Source organism: Paroedura picta, chromosome 9 (assembly GCF_049243985.1).
Source record: "Paroedura picta isolate Pp20150507F chromosome 9, Ppicta_v3.0, whole genome shotgun sequence".
Classification (NCBI taxonomy): domain Eukaryota; kingdom Metazoa; phylum Chordata; class Lepidosauria; order Squamata; family Gekkonidae; genus Paroedura; species Paroedura picta.
This window is the reverse complement of record NC_135377.1, coordinates 17,104,981-17,121,331: the sequence shown is the minus strand read 5'-3', so window position 1 is coordinate 17,121,331 and position 16,351 is coordinate 17,104,981. Positions and strand designations below refer to the sequence as shown.

The 16,351-nt window shown below is 42.0% G+C and overlaps 1 protein-coding gene across 4 annotated transcripts in view; it reads right to left on the bottom strand.

Annotated features, from left to right (window-relative positions):
* The window catches only part of RSPO2 (R-spondin 2), a 134,690-nt gene that overhangs the window by 46,243 nt on the left and 72,096 nt on the right, over positions 1 to 16,351 (bottom strand). For all 4 annotated transcript variants that reach the window (XM_077351657.1, XM_077351658.1, XM_077351655.1 and 1 more), the window contains 2 exons: positions 7,951 to 8,094; positions 5,818 to 6,006 (listed from right to left, as the gene is read on the bottom strand). In XM_077351657.1, the coding sequence (XP_077207772.1) occupies positions 5,818 to 6,006; positions 7,951 to 8,094 (333 nt within the window). The remainder of the gene's footprint in view (positions 1 to 5,817; positions 6,007 to 7,950; positions 8,095 to 16,351) is intronic.

Here is a 16,351-nt window from a genome sequence, read left to right as displayed (position 1 = left end):
TCTGAAATTGAGATGCCGAGAACAAAACAGGGAATGCTTGGCGTAGTGGGTAAGAACAGCAACTTCCAATCTGGAGAGCCAGGTTTGATTCTCCGTTCCTCCACACGCAGCCAACTCAGTGGCCTTGGGTTAGTCACAGTCCTGTTAGAGCTGTTCTCACAGAGCAGTTTCTCTCAGAGGTCTATCAGCCTCACCTACCTCACAGGATGTCTGTTGTGGGGAGAGAGAGGGAAGGCAATTGTAAGCCGCTTGGAGACTCCTTCAGGTGGTGAAAAGGGGAGTATAAAAAACATCTCTCCTACCTTCTTTGTTCAATGTTTAGGCACATAAGACCTACCTTTGCCCATTGTCTTCAACAATCAAGGAGAATGATCTCCTGTTAACAACTCTCCTAACAACCAACCCACAGTGAGTCTGGAAGAAAAAGACAGCAGAACTATGTCTGTCTTTTGTCATCAAAAATGGGGTGGCTATCTCTAAGCAGGATGCTGTCACCTATGAAACGGAAGGGGCTTTGGCTTAGCTCACATGCCACCTCCTGTTGACAAAGCATTTTGAGCAAGCTGGAAGAACAGGAGAACCTGAAGGTTCTGGTAACAGCAAGAGCTGCGATGTTAAAACAAGGCTAGGCTATTAATCCTGTTAAAGCATTTTCTTCTCAAGGAAAATCCTTTTCTGGATGACATCCAAAAAAACTCATTGCTTTGGAAAGGTTTGGAATAGCTGAGGGGGGAAGGCATTGTTTTGAAATCGACATCTCATAGTTCGGTGAATTATTTCTTGACTGAGAAAGAAAGACATTTTGAAACATTATATCTATATCCTTTTCAGGATAATTTTAATTTTATAAGGTAGGGTTACATAGCTTTGCTCAGGAGGATGGGGCCGGTGCAATATGCCATCTCTAGTTGGACAGAACTTAACAATTTAAAGACTTATACAATCAAAAGACCTCCCTGGAGGACTACAGCTCCTTGCAGTCCTCTATATCCGTCTAGCACAGGCTTTCTCAACCAGGGTTTCATGAAAGCCTGGGGTTTCTTGACAGCCCTGGAACAGTTTCCTAAATGGATGGGAGTTAATTAATTATAAATATATATTTTTTTAATTTGTTAAACATTTACTGGGTGATATGCCCATGAGGCTGGGAGTTCAATCCCAGCAGCTGGCTCAAGGTTGACTCAGCCTTCCATCCTTCTGATGTTGGTAAAATGAGTACCTAGCTTGCTGGGGGGTAAAACGGTAATGACTGGAGAAGGCACTGGCAAACCACCCTGTATTGAGTCTGCCATGAAAATGCTAGAGGGCGTCATCCCAAGGGTCAGACATGACCTGGTGCTTGCACAGGGGATACCTTTACCTTTACCTATGACCATATATGGTCATGTTATCCTGCCTCTACTCCCAAAACAGCCAGTGATGGGCCTGGAAGGAATACGATGGGGAGGGGCTCCAGGTGAGCATGCACACAGCCATGCTAAGCAACCTCTGTACAATCATACCACTTTTGGGATTCCTTGAAGCCTGAAGAATGTTTCAGGGGTTTCTCAATGGTTAAAAAGTTGAGGAAGGCTGGTCTATGACAAGCCCATAGTAATATGACAGAGGTCTTGATCCACTGCCTGACTCTCATGATTAAGTGGGGCTACAAATGAACAAACTGAAACAGAAACCTGAGTAGACTGAGGCAATATTAAGTTCAGAACCCTGAGGTCCTGAAGGACATCATGCTTTCCACTTCTGATGGGGTCAACTGACTCTTGCTGGCTCAGAAGCCTAGAGGTTAAATGGAGCCCAGAATTACTGCGGGAAAAGGAGGTTAATGCTGATCCCAAAAAAGAATTAAAAAGGTTTCTTCCAAAGTTGATCCGTACCTTGACTTGACCAGTCTGGTCATCATGCCAAGGAAATATTAAAAAATATACTACTGTATACTACTGTCTAAGGCCTCTTGTGGAGCAGGGTGATAAGGCAGCCAACATGCTGTCTGAAGCTCTGACCATGAGGCTGGGAGTTCGATCCCAGCAGCTGGCTCAAGGTTGACTCAGCCTTCCATCCTTCCGAGGTCAGTAAAATGAGTACCCAGCTTATTGGGGGTAAAACGGTAATGACTGGGGAAGGCACTGGCAAACCACCCTGTATTGAGTCTGCCATGAAAACGCTAGAGGGCATCACCCCAAGGGTCAGACATGACTCGGTGCTTGCACAGGGGATACCTTTACCTTTATAACTATTGTCTACATAGGTCTCTCCTTGAAGTCAGTTTGGGGGCTCCAGTTGGTGCAGAACACCGCAGCTTGATTATCAGGAGCTAGCTGAATCATGCATTGTTCCCATTCTATTGTTCCTGCATTGGTTGCCCATTAGATACAAGGTTCAATTAAAAGTAGGGGCTATCACATGCAAAGTCCTTCAAGGCCTTGGATCCTCACATCTGCAAGACTCGTGTGATACCACTTACTCTAGCTGAACATGTCATATTTAATATGTATCCTTTGTTACGCTCCATACTTTGTTTTTGATTTCTGCAGGTGCACTGCTCACTAGATCTCATCCTGCTGATCATATTGACTTACGTCGTACAATCTGTTTTTGAGTCATGGTGAGAAAAATGACCGTAAGTAAGGTAAATAACCATTTCTCCTAGTTTCATGTCACCACTGGTGGAGCTAATGCGATGCCATAGAACGTTCATGAATACTCCAGCTATTTGAAGGGAAAGATACAGTCCTAAACAACTAAGATACAGAAAATCCTCAATAGTGTTAAATTGCACAGCCATTGTAAGGACATTAGACTTCGGAGCAAGGGATTCAGGGAGAGAAGATATGCTATGAGCTATCAGAAGCTGAGCTTGCCAGATAAGGGAGGGGGAGCTCAACAAGTTCTAGATACAAAGATTACTTTATAAAAATGCAGCTAAATCTTTTACTTATCTTTCAGACTTCATGGCTAACAACAACCAGTCACGTAATGGCTATCCAGCCTGAGCCATTAATCCAGCCAGGTTTGAGAAAGCTATGATCTTACTATTTAAACAGTAATGTTGCAAGAATAGAAGTACCAATCAGGAGGGAGGCAGAAAGCGAGTAGTACCGATAATCTCTCTGCTTCCTACACGCTCACTCCCTTTTTAGAGTTGCACTTAATTCTAGACTCAACTTGCATTAGCTCTGGTTTTACTGCTGCTTCAACTATTGTTCTGCAATCGTGGTGGATTTGGGGAAACGGCACTCAAGAATTCAGTACACCAAAGCAATTTTTTTCGGTATCATCACTGACCTCCCCCCTTGGCTCTTTGCGCAGGTCATTGTCCTCAACAGCAGGGGTGGTCAACCTGTGGTCCTCCAGATGTCCATGGACTACAATTCCCATGAGCCCCTGCCAGCAAATGCAGGGGCTCATGGGAATTGTAGTCCATGGACATCTGGAGGACCACAGGTTGACTACCCCTGCTCAACAGCATTCCTTTCTCCTTGAATGCTCAGTATTGGCCTTCCTCATTTTGTGCTCAAGTCTTGATGTAAGTATCTATCCCATCTATCCTTCTATTCCCCCCCCCCTTCAGAAATGTGTTTTAAAAGGAGAAGAAGAAGAATGCTGGAGCAATCAGTGTTAGAAGAACTTGGGCTTTCATACAAAGGTATTTCTGCAAGCCCTTAAGGGGATGGGTTTTTTTTATTAACAATTTAACTGCAATAAATATGTACAGCTTTGCACAGGAGTGATTAATAAGGGGACAGAAGGACAGGCTACAAATATTTGAAAGGTGAAAATTGCTGCAGAGGAACAGGGATATGTGTTATAGATCCCTGAGGACACTGGAATGAATAATGGAATGGAAAGGGTTCTGGCAGCTAGAACTGATTTGGGGAGACCCTGAGCAGGACGATTCACAAAGTCTGCACACCATTCATGCCTTGGAAAAACAGGGCAAGTTGCAATGCTAGAAGCTGTTAATGCTGAACAGGAAGACACACACCAAACTCATGGAAAGGGGCGAGTTTTTAGCCATGAAAGCAGGTAGCAGAGAATGGGAAGAGGGAGCTTGCTTGGAGGCCACATTGGAAAAACCCAGGGTCTTTTGTTGGGGACCCCTCTGAAGAATCTATTAGCAAATCAAGGCGCAGGTCACTGCCTTGTAGCATCATAAGGCTTTGAGGACAGCACTCAACATTATTGTAGGAAAAGGACCTTGACAATGCACAGATATCTTGCCACCGCAGAAGCAATGCTCTTGCTGAAAGGGAAAGTGGTTCCATAATTGAGAGTTCTTCTAAACCCACATGGACCGATGAATAAAGTCCCATTCTGCAGAAGATGGGGATGTCAAAGTACTAAAACTATGCCTGCTGAACTAACTTCTGCTGCACGAATCCACAAATGTGGCCTCCACAGTGATCGCTGTGTGTAAGGCAGACCACATAAATAGCAAAATGAAACATAAGCAAAACGAACAGAAATAGGAAGCATATGTGTAAAGCACACACACTTGACCCCATCTCACCAAAAATATCCTTGCTTCTGTTCTCAGTTTAATTCATCAAAATCTACGAGTGTCTTTGGCTATATAATCCAGTACTTACCCTACATGTTGCCGTCAATTTACAGATGGAGAGTATTAGGAAGAGAGATTATCATCACAGTCATTTGACAGATATCTAGAGGGATTACTGTTCTTAAAGTCAATGAATAGTATTTCCCTCACTACTTCCTTTACTTCCTCTACAATTTCAAAAACAAAAGCCATCGGAGAACAACCAATAATAGACAAAGCAATATGGCCAAACTGCACTTGACCTCCTAGTTCCAAAGAAGGCCATGCCTTTTCCTTACCACAAGTAGACCAAGAAGCCAAACTATGCAGCTGTGTGCCCCATGCCACTTGCACAGTTAACACGGAAACCCAGAGGAGCCTCCCCTTTCCTGTTTCATTTCCCTTCTTCCGTTCCCCCTTTCTGAGGTCCATACGGTGCTCTTTCCCCCTCTGTGGGGACCCACCAACAAATCACCAGTCTGAAGGCAGAGAGAGAGATGAGAAGGAGTGTGAATGGAGGGTAGTTACCATTGTAAAGGTTTTTATGATGGTTTTATTGATACTGATGATTTTATTGTTGGTTGTTTTCTGTTGTGCACCATCCCAAGCCTGTCCATGGAGAGGGACGGTATACAGACTTAATGCATAATGATAAAAAGATGCACCTTTGGATCCTGTTCCTGCTCATTTCTGTGAATTGTAATATACACTGAACAAAAGGGCCTTGTCTTATAAAGGGTTGGCACCTACAGATGCATTCTACTAGTGGAGGCATTTTCCTTCAATAGAAGTAGATGTACCTAATGCAGGATGGTGGATCAGAAAACGCTCGTTCCACTGGGATTACCATCTGATTACTGTCTACCCCAAGGCAGGGGATTTTGGGAAGTTGCGGAGTAGGGGTGGGAGGGAGGCTGTTTTCGCCACCAGGGAGGGATAACTTCATTTTATTGGGGTTTTATTGTGGGGTTTAAAATGTGTGATCCACCACAAGCCAGCTTGGCTGGGAGTGGCGGCTATAAATTAAATAAATAAACAAACTGCCTCTGCTAGCAGAACAGATTTGGTGGGTCCAACTGATTATCACAGGAGGAAGATCCAAAGGTAGTTTCAGTGCGCTATCTGAGGCACTTCTTTCAGCCCCCACAAGACCAATGGACCAACAGCTTGTCCACGTTTTGGAAACAAACCCAAGAGAACGTTCAAGCTTAGTTAGATAAGAGAGGCTATAGCAAGGGAAAAGGCCCATCATGATTGATCTGGTATTCAGGTAAGCTTACCTCCTGGACAGTGCCTCAGCGCCAATTTACATCTCCTGGACTCTGCAATTGTCGGGCATGGTATCGTGTCCTTTGCTGGCTTTTTCACAATCTGCCTTGTTCTCGTTTCTAGTCCCCACTTAAATCCACACGTCTTGTTATTTCGGCTGCAAGTTCCCCATTCACTCCATGGACCCACTTCACAGCCTACTGTGGAAACCAAGGGAAACACACACACATATAACAAGTTAGCACCTTTCTGGTGTTGATCTTCCAAACTGTTGGCCTTCAAAACACACACACACACACACACACACCTGCAGTGAAGAGGATTGACAACGTCAGCAGTGGCAAGTTGGACTCTTGTATGGCTTTAATACACTGTAAAGCAGGGGTAGTCAACCTGTGGTCCTCCAGATGGCCATGTACTACAATTCCCATGAGCTGGCAGGGGCTCATTGGAATTGTAGTCCATGGACATCTGGAGGACCACAGGTTGACTACCCCTGCTGTAAAGGAATCACCTCTGTATACCCGCTCTGCGGGTATGTATTTACTGGTTGTCCTGGACCCACGGGATGTTCGCCTGGCCTCGACCCGGGCCAGGGCCTTTTCAGTCCTGGCCCCAACCTGGTGGAATGAGCTCCCAGAAGAGCTAAGGGCCCTGCGGGATCTACCAGCTTTCCGCAGGGCCTGTAAGACGGAGCTCTTCTGCCAGGCATATGGCATATGGTTGAGGCCAGGGCAGCTCTCCCACAAATCCATCAGAGGATCCCCTCCAATATTGAGATCTCTAACATCGAGATCATTGTTAGATCTATTGTATTGGTGCCACCCTCTTCTGAATATTATTCTCCCCACCAGGCTGAACTTGGGGGGAAGTCAGGTAACTAAGATCAGAATTGTGACCACCGCCGCTTACATGTTATATGTAACTTGTTGTTGATGTTAATTGGGGTTTTTATGGGGATTTTATTGTGTTTTAACTGTTTATGTTGTAAACTGCCCTGAGACCTATTTGGAGAAGGGCGGTCCAAAAATTTAATAATAATAATAATAATAATAATAATAATAATAATAATAATAATAATAATAATAATAATAATAATAATAATAATAATAATAATAATAATAATAATAACAACAACAACTCTATTCATCCTGATCACTATCAAGTAACTAGGACTCCTTCAGAATCCAGTCTTGAAATGGGGGGACGGGAGTGATCTCTGGGATTTGTTAACCATTTTCACTAAGATGGTTGTAAATTTACCCTTACACTTTGCCTTTAAGTCTGAACTGATCATTTCCATTCGATGACATTGTATCTGAGGAAGTGTGCGTGCACATGAAAGCTGAAACCTTGAATAAAACTTTGTTGGCAATTCTGTTCTGAGCAGGTAAGAGTACTGCCTTATATTTTTGTCTCTATCTTTTATGGTTTAAAACTAGATTCTTCTTCAAATCTATTTTGTGTCCATGTAACCCCAACACATAGATATTGGTATCTGTAGATGGGGGCCACATTCCATTAGTAGCATATAGATATGAAAAGAATATTCTGCAATATGTCTTGGCTGGGCAGTCAAAGCTTTCTCCTCAGTTTATTAAGTTTCAAACAGACTTGCAAGTCACCAAACTCCAATAACATTTTTCTTTTTAGGAGGTCATTTCGTAAAGAGATGCTCCACTGGAATCTCCCCCCCCCTTAAGTACAAAGAAAGTCAAAACAACTAAGCAAAGGATACCTTAGAGCATCCCTGCAATTTATTTGGAGAAAAGCCATCAGGTTTCAGAAACCAAAATTCCCTAGGAACCATTACTCTTGATTTATTAACGGTAAGAAGATGAATTGCATTGCTCTAACTTAATTATGGCACATTAATGGTTTCCATCTATCTTATGCACCAAGAACCCTAGCCAAAGAATTTGCACAGTGACGTAATGTGTGAACTTGTAAACCTCAGCTCAATATCCTGAGAGGTTAGGAAAGTTCACAAGGGACTCATAAAAAAGACATTACAGCCCAAAGAGCTTGCAAGCAGCCCAGCTGGGCAAAGCGGAGAATAAATTCAGACAGCACTCCAAAGTCACGCAAAGGCTGCGACAAAAAAGAGGTTGTTAATGTGTAGCCCGCATCCTACAAGCACTCACCCACACATTCCATTGACTCCTCTAAAGGCGCAAAGCCATCAGGGCATTCCCCAAAGCATCGGCCTCGGTAGAGATAAAACCCAGACTTGCACTTGGTACAAAAGTCTCGGCTGAAGCAAGAGTCGCAGTTTTCTATTCTGCATCCTGAAAAGGAGAAGGGAACAAAACACACACAATGTCAGTTTTTCAACCATTTTGAACAGTACAACAGCATCTTCCCTGCCCACCCCCCCAAATCCAAGCAAGGTTCCACAACTGAGGAAGGTATACATCTCAACAATATACAGGACCAGAGCTTAGTTCTCATATACAATGCAATGCACTGTCCCAACTCTAGGCATGTCTGATGCTTGGGACAGTATGCAGAAATGCACAAAATATGCATGGGAATATCATGAGAAATGTCTCCGCAACTTAGAGAGGGAGAAGGGGAAGAATTTATCAAGGGGTGCTACTGTTGTTCATAACATTTAGGTCCTCTCTCAATATCCTTTAGTGGCATCAGCTAGGAAAGAGGGTAGAGCTCTGACTCAAACAGAAGGTTCCAGGTTCAATCCCAGGCATCTCTAAGCAAGAAGACTAGCTAGAAGCTTATGTGAAAGACCTCTGATACCCTGGGGAACCACTTTAGGTCAGATTGGCAGCTTCATGTATTCACATGTTTAGGTAAACAGAACATTAAAGTCAAGTGCAGTAAAGCTGTAATTTCCAGGACCCAAATTTCTTACTTGCTGTAGAATGTTATATATGTTACTTCTGAGTATGTAATGTAAAAGGGAACATAATGTACATCTTAAGGTCAAATTTGTAAGAACTGAAAAGCGACATAAATAAATAACCTGCATTTAAATTGCCAGAGAGCAGCTGCTCACCAATTTCTAATATTTTGAAAAGGCAAATCTTTCTTCAGAAATGAGTCAGTCCAATTGTAAGTCGTTTCCAACAGATACACATGGACCTTTCAGAACTGAAGCAAAAACATTCTTGGAGCTGATTATTTTTTCACAAAGGGCACAAAAGTCATAATTTAGAAATATTTTGGTTAACAACAAAAAGATAAAGACAACCCCTTCCCTACCAAAGGATTCAAAATGATTCAATGGTTAAATATATCATCAATGCATTTCAACAGTTTTTTTTTTCATTAAAAATAATCTATAAGCTTATCCTTTAAATCTATTTAGACTTCCTGAAATAACAGCTCCTCTACTGTAGTGAAAGAAGCAGCCACATGTGTGTAGTATTAAGACTTCCCTAGGAAGACTCTTGTGGCGCAGAGCCTCTTAAGAGCCTCTTGTGGCGCAGAGTGGTAAGGCAGCCGTCTGAAAGCTTTGCCCGTGAGGCTGGGAGTTCAATCCCAGCAGCCGGCTCAAGGTTGACTCAGCCTTCCATCCTTCCGAGGTCGGTAAAATGAGTACCCAGCTTGCTGGGGGGTAAACGGAAATGACTGGGGAAGGCACTGGCAAACTACCCCGTATTGAGTCTGCCATGAAAACGCTGGAGGGCGTCACCCCAAGGGTCAGAAATGACTCGATGCTTGCACAGGGGATACCTTTACCTTTACCTTTAGGAAGACTGGTGACAAACATTTAGTGGAAATACATTTTTTTGGGTGGAGGGATCACATGGCCATGAAATTTGGGTCCCTGTGGGTGAGCAGGAAGTTTTGAGTCCCTGCACTGTGCAGGGGGTTGGACTAGATGACCCCAGAGGTCACTTACAACTCTATGATTCTGTGATTCTATGATTGATGCAGCATTCTTCCAATGACTAAAAAGGAACCTTTACTTTAAAATGTTATTATCACACATGCTTTGTCTTATTACCATCTTCTTGGGTGTTTGGTGCAACCTTCTTTACCATCATTTAACTGCCTGGACCGGAAAAAAACATAAGATGTTCCCTACATCAGGGGTAGTCAACCTGTGGTCCTCCAGACGTCCATGGACTACAATTCCCATGAGAACCTGCCAGCAAACGCTGGCATGGGCTCATGGGAATTTTAATCCATGGACATCTGGAGGACCACAGGTTGACTACCCCTGCCCTACATCATTTTCCCTTTGGGGACCTTCTTGTCCATTTCCTATCTTAATTTAATGAAGAGGCATGTGGAGTTATCCTATGTAGCATCTTAATTTTCAGCATTTGGCCATACACTGCTAGGTAGAATACCATACTTTGCAATAAACGTTCCTGGTAACCATTCCTTTGTGTTTGCATGAATCCTATTCACTGGAATGTTTAGAACAGCAGTTTGAACAACATTGATGGCTCCTTTTCATATAGTTAACATGGGAATGGGGATTTCATCTTTCATTGTAGACACAGATCTCAATTCTAAGTGTCATTTGCACATAAATCAAATGAAAGTCAGAAAAGAGCAAAGAATGTATTCATGCTCACATTCTAAGGGGAACAGGCCCTAAGCTTCAGAGCTAGGCCTCATTATAGGTATAGGTCTTCTTAACCAGCAAGCTCAATGAAATGCTCAGCAAACCTAAATTAGTTCTTCCTATATTTAGCTGGGCAAATGATTATTCCTTTGGGTGAGAAAGAGCTGGGGGCTTCTGGCATCTCTGTAGTGTGTAATAGTTATTTTCCTTGCAAATACCAAACAGAAAATAATGGAAATAGATATTGAATCCTACATTAAGCACCAAATCTGCTAACTCAATCAGATTCCCAGAGAATTCCTGCACCCCAGGGCTTGTACTTAGTTTTCAGAATAAAATAAGTGAAACTATAAGTTTATTGTGAATCAGGCTTGATTTCCTTATGTTTATGGCCATAGGTAAATTAATGTACCGTGGATGCTAGAAATTAGATCCCCCAGTGCATAGCGGGACGGAAGGATCAAAAGATGAGCACGGAAAAGAAAGCTGCCCAACATTAGCTGGAAAAATTGTTGTCTTTTCTCAGGAATGTCAAGAATATCAAAATAAGAAACAGTACTATGATTTCTGATTTTAAAAAGAAAATAAGTTGGAATATGTTTCTATTTTATTGCCAAGGCCATTTCAGAAGTATAAAAGGTCAATAATGATCAATACAAACCAAAAACTTTTCTGGATGAATCTTGGAATCCCATAATGCATGCGAACAATAAGCAAGTACCATTCTGCTTTTCAAATATAAAAATGACTTAAATTTCTCTGTTAAATCTAAAATGAATTCAGATAAATTAAAGCAAGAGAGAATTTAAGGGTTTTTCTGATTTCAACATATTTGAAGATATACTCTGCAAATTTAGAAAGTTACTACTAAGTATGCAAAAGTAGTTTGTTGAAAAAAATAGTACAAAACCTATCATGTTGACAAAATGATAAACCTGAGTTCATTAGCCATTGCAATCTCAGAACAGCAAATGTCCCTTAGGTCATGCATTAAAATATCTGAGGGTAGTTTTTACATTATCTAGTTCTGTTTACTTGTCAACCAAAGGGGTATTAACTACTTACAACAAGAAGCCATGAAACACTGAGCACAATGGATCTCACAGCAAAACAGGAGCAGAGTTGCCCTTTGACCATCAAAAAGACTATGCTGGGATTCACTGTTCTTGCAAGCAGATAGAATTAAGGAGGGGAATTAGATAAGAGGTTTTTTTAAGGTTGGATCCAACCCAGTTTAAACAATTAAACTATAATAAGGAACATCAACTTGACTATCGACCATATAAATCTCCTTTAAGTTCCCTCGTAAGTTACTGAAATACTCTGAATATATATTACGGTCAGAAAGCCTACTAGAATTATTGGCTTAAATTCAAATAATATTTAAGTTTTAAGGACAGGCTTTTCTAAGTTCCAACAAAACCCCAAGGCGCATTTTTATTTAATAAAAGGTCGATCTGTTCTTTTACAACCCCACTGATGTGTGGTTTCTGAGAAAATTTAAAGAAACATTGTTAAGCAAAGTTTAACTATTATTAAATAATGTCCAATGTTTTTTTTTATTTTATTGTGTTTTATGAATTAAGCTTGTTACTGTTTTATGCAATGCGTTGGAAACTGCCGCAATCTGGCGGTAGAGAAATTCCATAATCAATAAATAAAATAAATTAGCAAAGGAAGGTAGATACTCCATGTAAAAGCACAGGGGTTTGTCCATGCTTCATTTAAACACATCTAATATGATGGATTTGCAGCACAGCAACTCTGATATATATAGATACGCTATATTTACATAAAGTGGGGCAGAAGAATTTTCATACAAAAATATAGCATACTAAACTTTTCTGCAAAAGTTTTTGTTTTGGAAAATTTTCTGCCTCACATCACTGGACATCACTTTTCTATTAAAGCAGTTCATGTGCCAATCTGTGAGTAAAGGAATAGTGAATTTAATGGAAGGTACACGAGGAGCAGTCTTTACTGTGCTCGCCTGAGCAGAAATACTGTGACACCAGTTGTGCTACATGCAAAAAACACGTGAGGGAAGGTATAGATGTGTTGATCTTCTCTTTATGACTGTAGTAACTATGAAGAGTAACTATCACCAGCTTGATCCCACCAGATCTTTACACACATACACACACACACTTAAACTTTTATTGGGTGATATGACCATATATGGTCATGTTGAGTCACCCACCCCTCCCAAAATGGCCAATGATGGGCATGGAGGAGGTGGGAAGGGGAGGGACCACAGGAGGACGTGAACACAGCTATGATTCCCAACCATATTCTACACCAGCAGTCCGCGTGCTTTCGCCCGCTGCGGACCGCTGCAGTGTAGTGGGGGGAGAGGGCGGCCAGGGGGCGCAAACGCGCGTGCGCGGCAGTCTGTGCACGCGCGTTTGCGCCGACGCCATGCCGGTAGCCGCGGCTCCCCCTCCCGGCCCCTCCGGGCCGCCAGCAAATCGGCCGCTAAAGCGGCCGATTAGCTTGCAGCTCGGCAAGCTTCTCTTCCCTCCCCTCCCTAAATAAGAAGCTTGCCAGGCCGCGAGCTAATCGGCCGCTTTGGCGGCCAATTTGCTCGTGGCCTGGCGAGCTTTTCGCTTCTGGGGGGGGAGGGAAGAAGGAGCCTCGGCCCGGCACCGGGCCGCGGTTAGCGGGTTGGGGACCACTGTTCTACACAATTGCTCCATTTTGGGGTTTCTAGAAGCCCAAAGAATGTTTCAGGGGTTTCTCAACAGTAAAAAAATCTTGAGAAAGGCTGAAGTCTAATCAAATGTTTAACTAATAGTTAATGTAGCTTTGGGCAGAGATTAGATTCCTTCTACCAGCAGAAAACACTGTAGGCAGCTCTAGAGATTAAGTGACATGACATGCTGTTAGGGGAAAAAAAGAAACAATCCTGCAAATTTGAGATGCCTAACATCACAGCTAGCAGACAAAATTAATTTTGAAATACGAAATTTTTCAGAATTCTGGAGCTGCTGCTGTCCTTGGCTGTGCAGCACTTCACAGCATTATGCTTGGCAAGAACTATGCTTTTTGGAAAACCATGTCAACATTTTCTGACAGATATACATTCTAGCACTTCTTTGGTGTAAGGAGGGGAGAGTGTTCCAGAAACAAAACCACTGAAGATTGTTATTTTATAAAAGGTTCAGGCATTTTGGAATCAACTTATCTAAGCACTACCCCCACACACACACACACACAAAACAGCAACAACTGGTAGGGATTTTAAATCTAGCCAGACATTCTTAACACAGAATAAACATGGTCGGAACAAAGGACAAAAATAAAAAATAAAATTTCCGAGAGGATATCGAACATCAAGCAAGATGAGTTTAATAATAGCACATGAAATAACAGTTGTACATGAAAACTCTGGACCTCCCTTCCAAGGAGAACTGTCTGTCTCCTCCAGCAGGTGAAGATTCCCCCCCCCCTCATTGATAGCTCCTTCTTGCCCAATGTTTCAGTTGCTAGTTTTATGTTTTCGTACCTGTATTTTAGCCTCGTTTTCAGTTGGCTTAATGGGTTTGGTTTTTATGGTTTTTATGGCAAGTTTTCACTATGCATGTTTTAAATTTGCTACCCACTTTGATGGCCCTGTGGAAGGCAAAGGGGCAGAGTACAAGTTTAGATAAAGTCGTTCTAACAAATGGGGGAAAGTAATAATTCTGCATTCAGCATCACTTGCATGCAGGGGAACATGGGTACCTGCCCCCCCCACACAAGTAAGCTTCCAGATTTGAGTGGCAATAGTCTAAGCTCTGGTTCTAAACTGGGCTGGAACAGGCATTTAGCAGAAAGCTTGAATGTCAATTTTACTGACTTCTTCTCTCTTTCTGACTGCCATAATCTCTAAAACCCACAGCCATGCACAAGAACAATGACAGACATTCAAACGTTAAGCACTACATTAATTAAAACTGATTTGTTTAAAATAGAGGTAGTTCAACTGTGACCCTCCAGATGTCCATGGACTACAATTCCCATTTGCTGGCAGGGGCTCATGGGAATTGTAGTCCATGGACATCTGGAGGGCCACAGTTTGACTACCTCTGATTTAAAATTAGGATGTATATTTGGAATATTGACTCAGCATCAAATATACTGATGAACACCCACTTGGTTTCATTCTAGATTGTCTGCTAGAGTTGTTGACTTGAGCGATTATATTAAAAAAATTAATTTAAAGTATTTTTTTTATTTTTACAGAACAAAATTATATACTGATTACAGAATTGCCAATGAAAGGGAATAAAATACATATAAGGAGAGAGAAAAGCAATAAAAGAAGAGAAGAGAAGAAAGATAAGTAACATGTGATTTAAAAATGTCTTCCAACTCTACTTACAAAGAAAAATTTCTTAGTGATTGCATTAATTGGAAAGGGACAGTTGTTAGAGGTGCTTTGCATTTAGAATTATTCAGGAAGGTGGACAATTCGGGAGGTTCCACAGCTCAGCAAAAGAGCACCTGCTCTGCTGAAGACTTCAGGTTGAATCTCCGGGTAAAAAAATCAGGAAACAGGTCCGTGAAAGTCCTCTGCCTGAGATTCTGGAGAGCCACCACCAGTCAGAATGGGATGGAAAACAAACCTTGATAGACAAAGGGCCCAAGGTGGCTCTGTTTACATTCATACGGTGGGGGAAATAAGCCTTTGTGATGAGCAGGGCTCTCTAGTGGCAGTATGTGTTTTACTATCTGAACGACCATGAAAGAAACCACTGATCTCTGTCGCCTGAAGATGAGCTGCAAAACTGGGGGAGCCCAGGTCCCACCTGGAGACTGGCACCCCTACTTTCTGGCCCAAATATCAGCTTGCTTCCAGCTCTCTAGCTCTGAGACTTGAATGCTCCAGTATATCAGACCGATGCCCCAATAGATTCCATGGTGATAAATCCCCCTGAAATTCATGGGGTTTATTTCTAGCTGATGTGTACAAGTATGGCAGAGGGGCAAAATCTCTACCATAAGAACAGAACCACCTGCCTTTAATCAAGGTATTTTCCAAGCTCCCCTCCCAATTCCTAGTATTACTGTTATAACTCCACGCTATCTCACACTCAGATTTGAATATACCTTTCCAAAATCCATTATTTCCACAAACATGAGCAAGTGATAACAAAAAACAGCCTAGAAAATAAAACTCCAGCGTTGCGGAAGGGGTGGAGGCGAGTCTCAAAATGGGAAGAGTTCCTGACATCACAATTAAAGAACGCAAAGTTTAGGCCAAGATCCCAAAGTGCTTCACAAATGAAATATAGAAGCTATACCCTGGGATCATTTTCATCTCCCAGCCGAAGGCAGCCACATGGTAAATATTAGGCAGTGCACAGCAACACTTGAGAATGCAAAGCAAGGAACATCATCCTCAAACAGACACCGCAAGTTTAGTAAAAACAGGCAATATGAGAATTACATATCTGTGACCTTGTGCAGAGCATGCAAGAGAGTGTTCTTTTCAAGGAATTTTAACAACTTCACCAGACCTGGAAAAAGAAGTGTTGTGTATTCCACAGTTCTACTTTGAGGATATGCTAATGCCTAAGAGCGAGAATTTTTTTTATCGTGCAGCCCACGACTCTAGAATATAGAACCAAATGTAGTTCTTTAAAATAAGAAAATGAAAATTTTCAGTAAAAGCAGTTTCAGGAGGTAGCCATGTGGGTCTGGAGGAGAAGAGCTAGACCGAAGTCCAGTAGCCCCTAAGAAAATATATGGGTATGAGGAACGTGTCAATACAGACCGGTATCCCCATACCCACGTGAGCCTGTGGCCAGTATTATATTATTATTATATATAAGGTTTAAATTCTCGATACTTATAAAATTGATAAAAATATTGAAGACGCAGAGGACTTGTCACTGATGAAAGAATCTCACTGAAAACGGATATTACCTGGATTCCGTTTTGACAGAAGTCCTACAGAATAAACAGAAGGAAAACTACCAAAAAAGGACACTTTTCTTTCTTTTATGAATATATTTATTGTA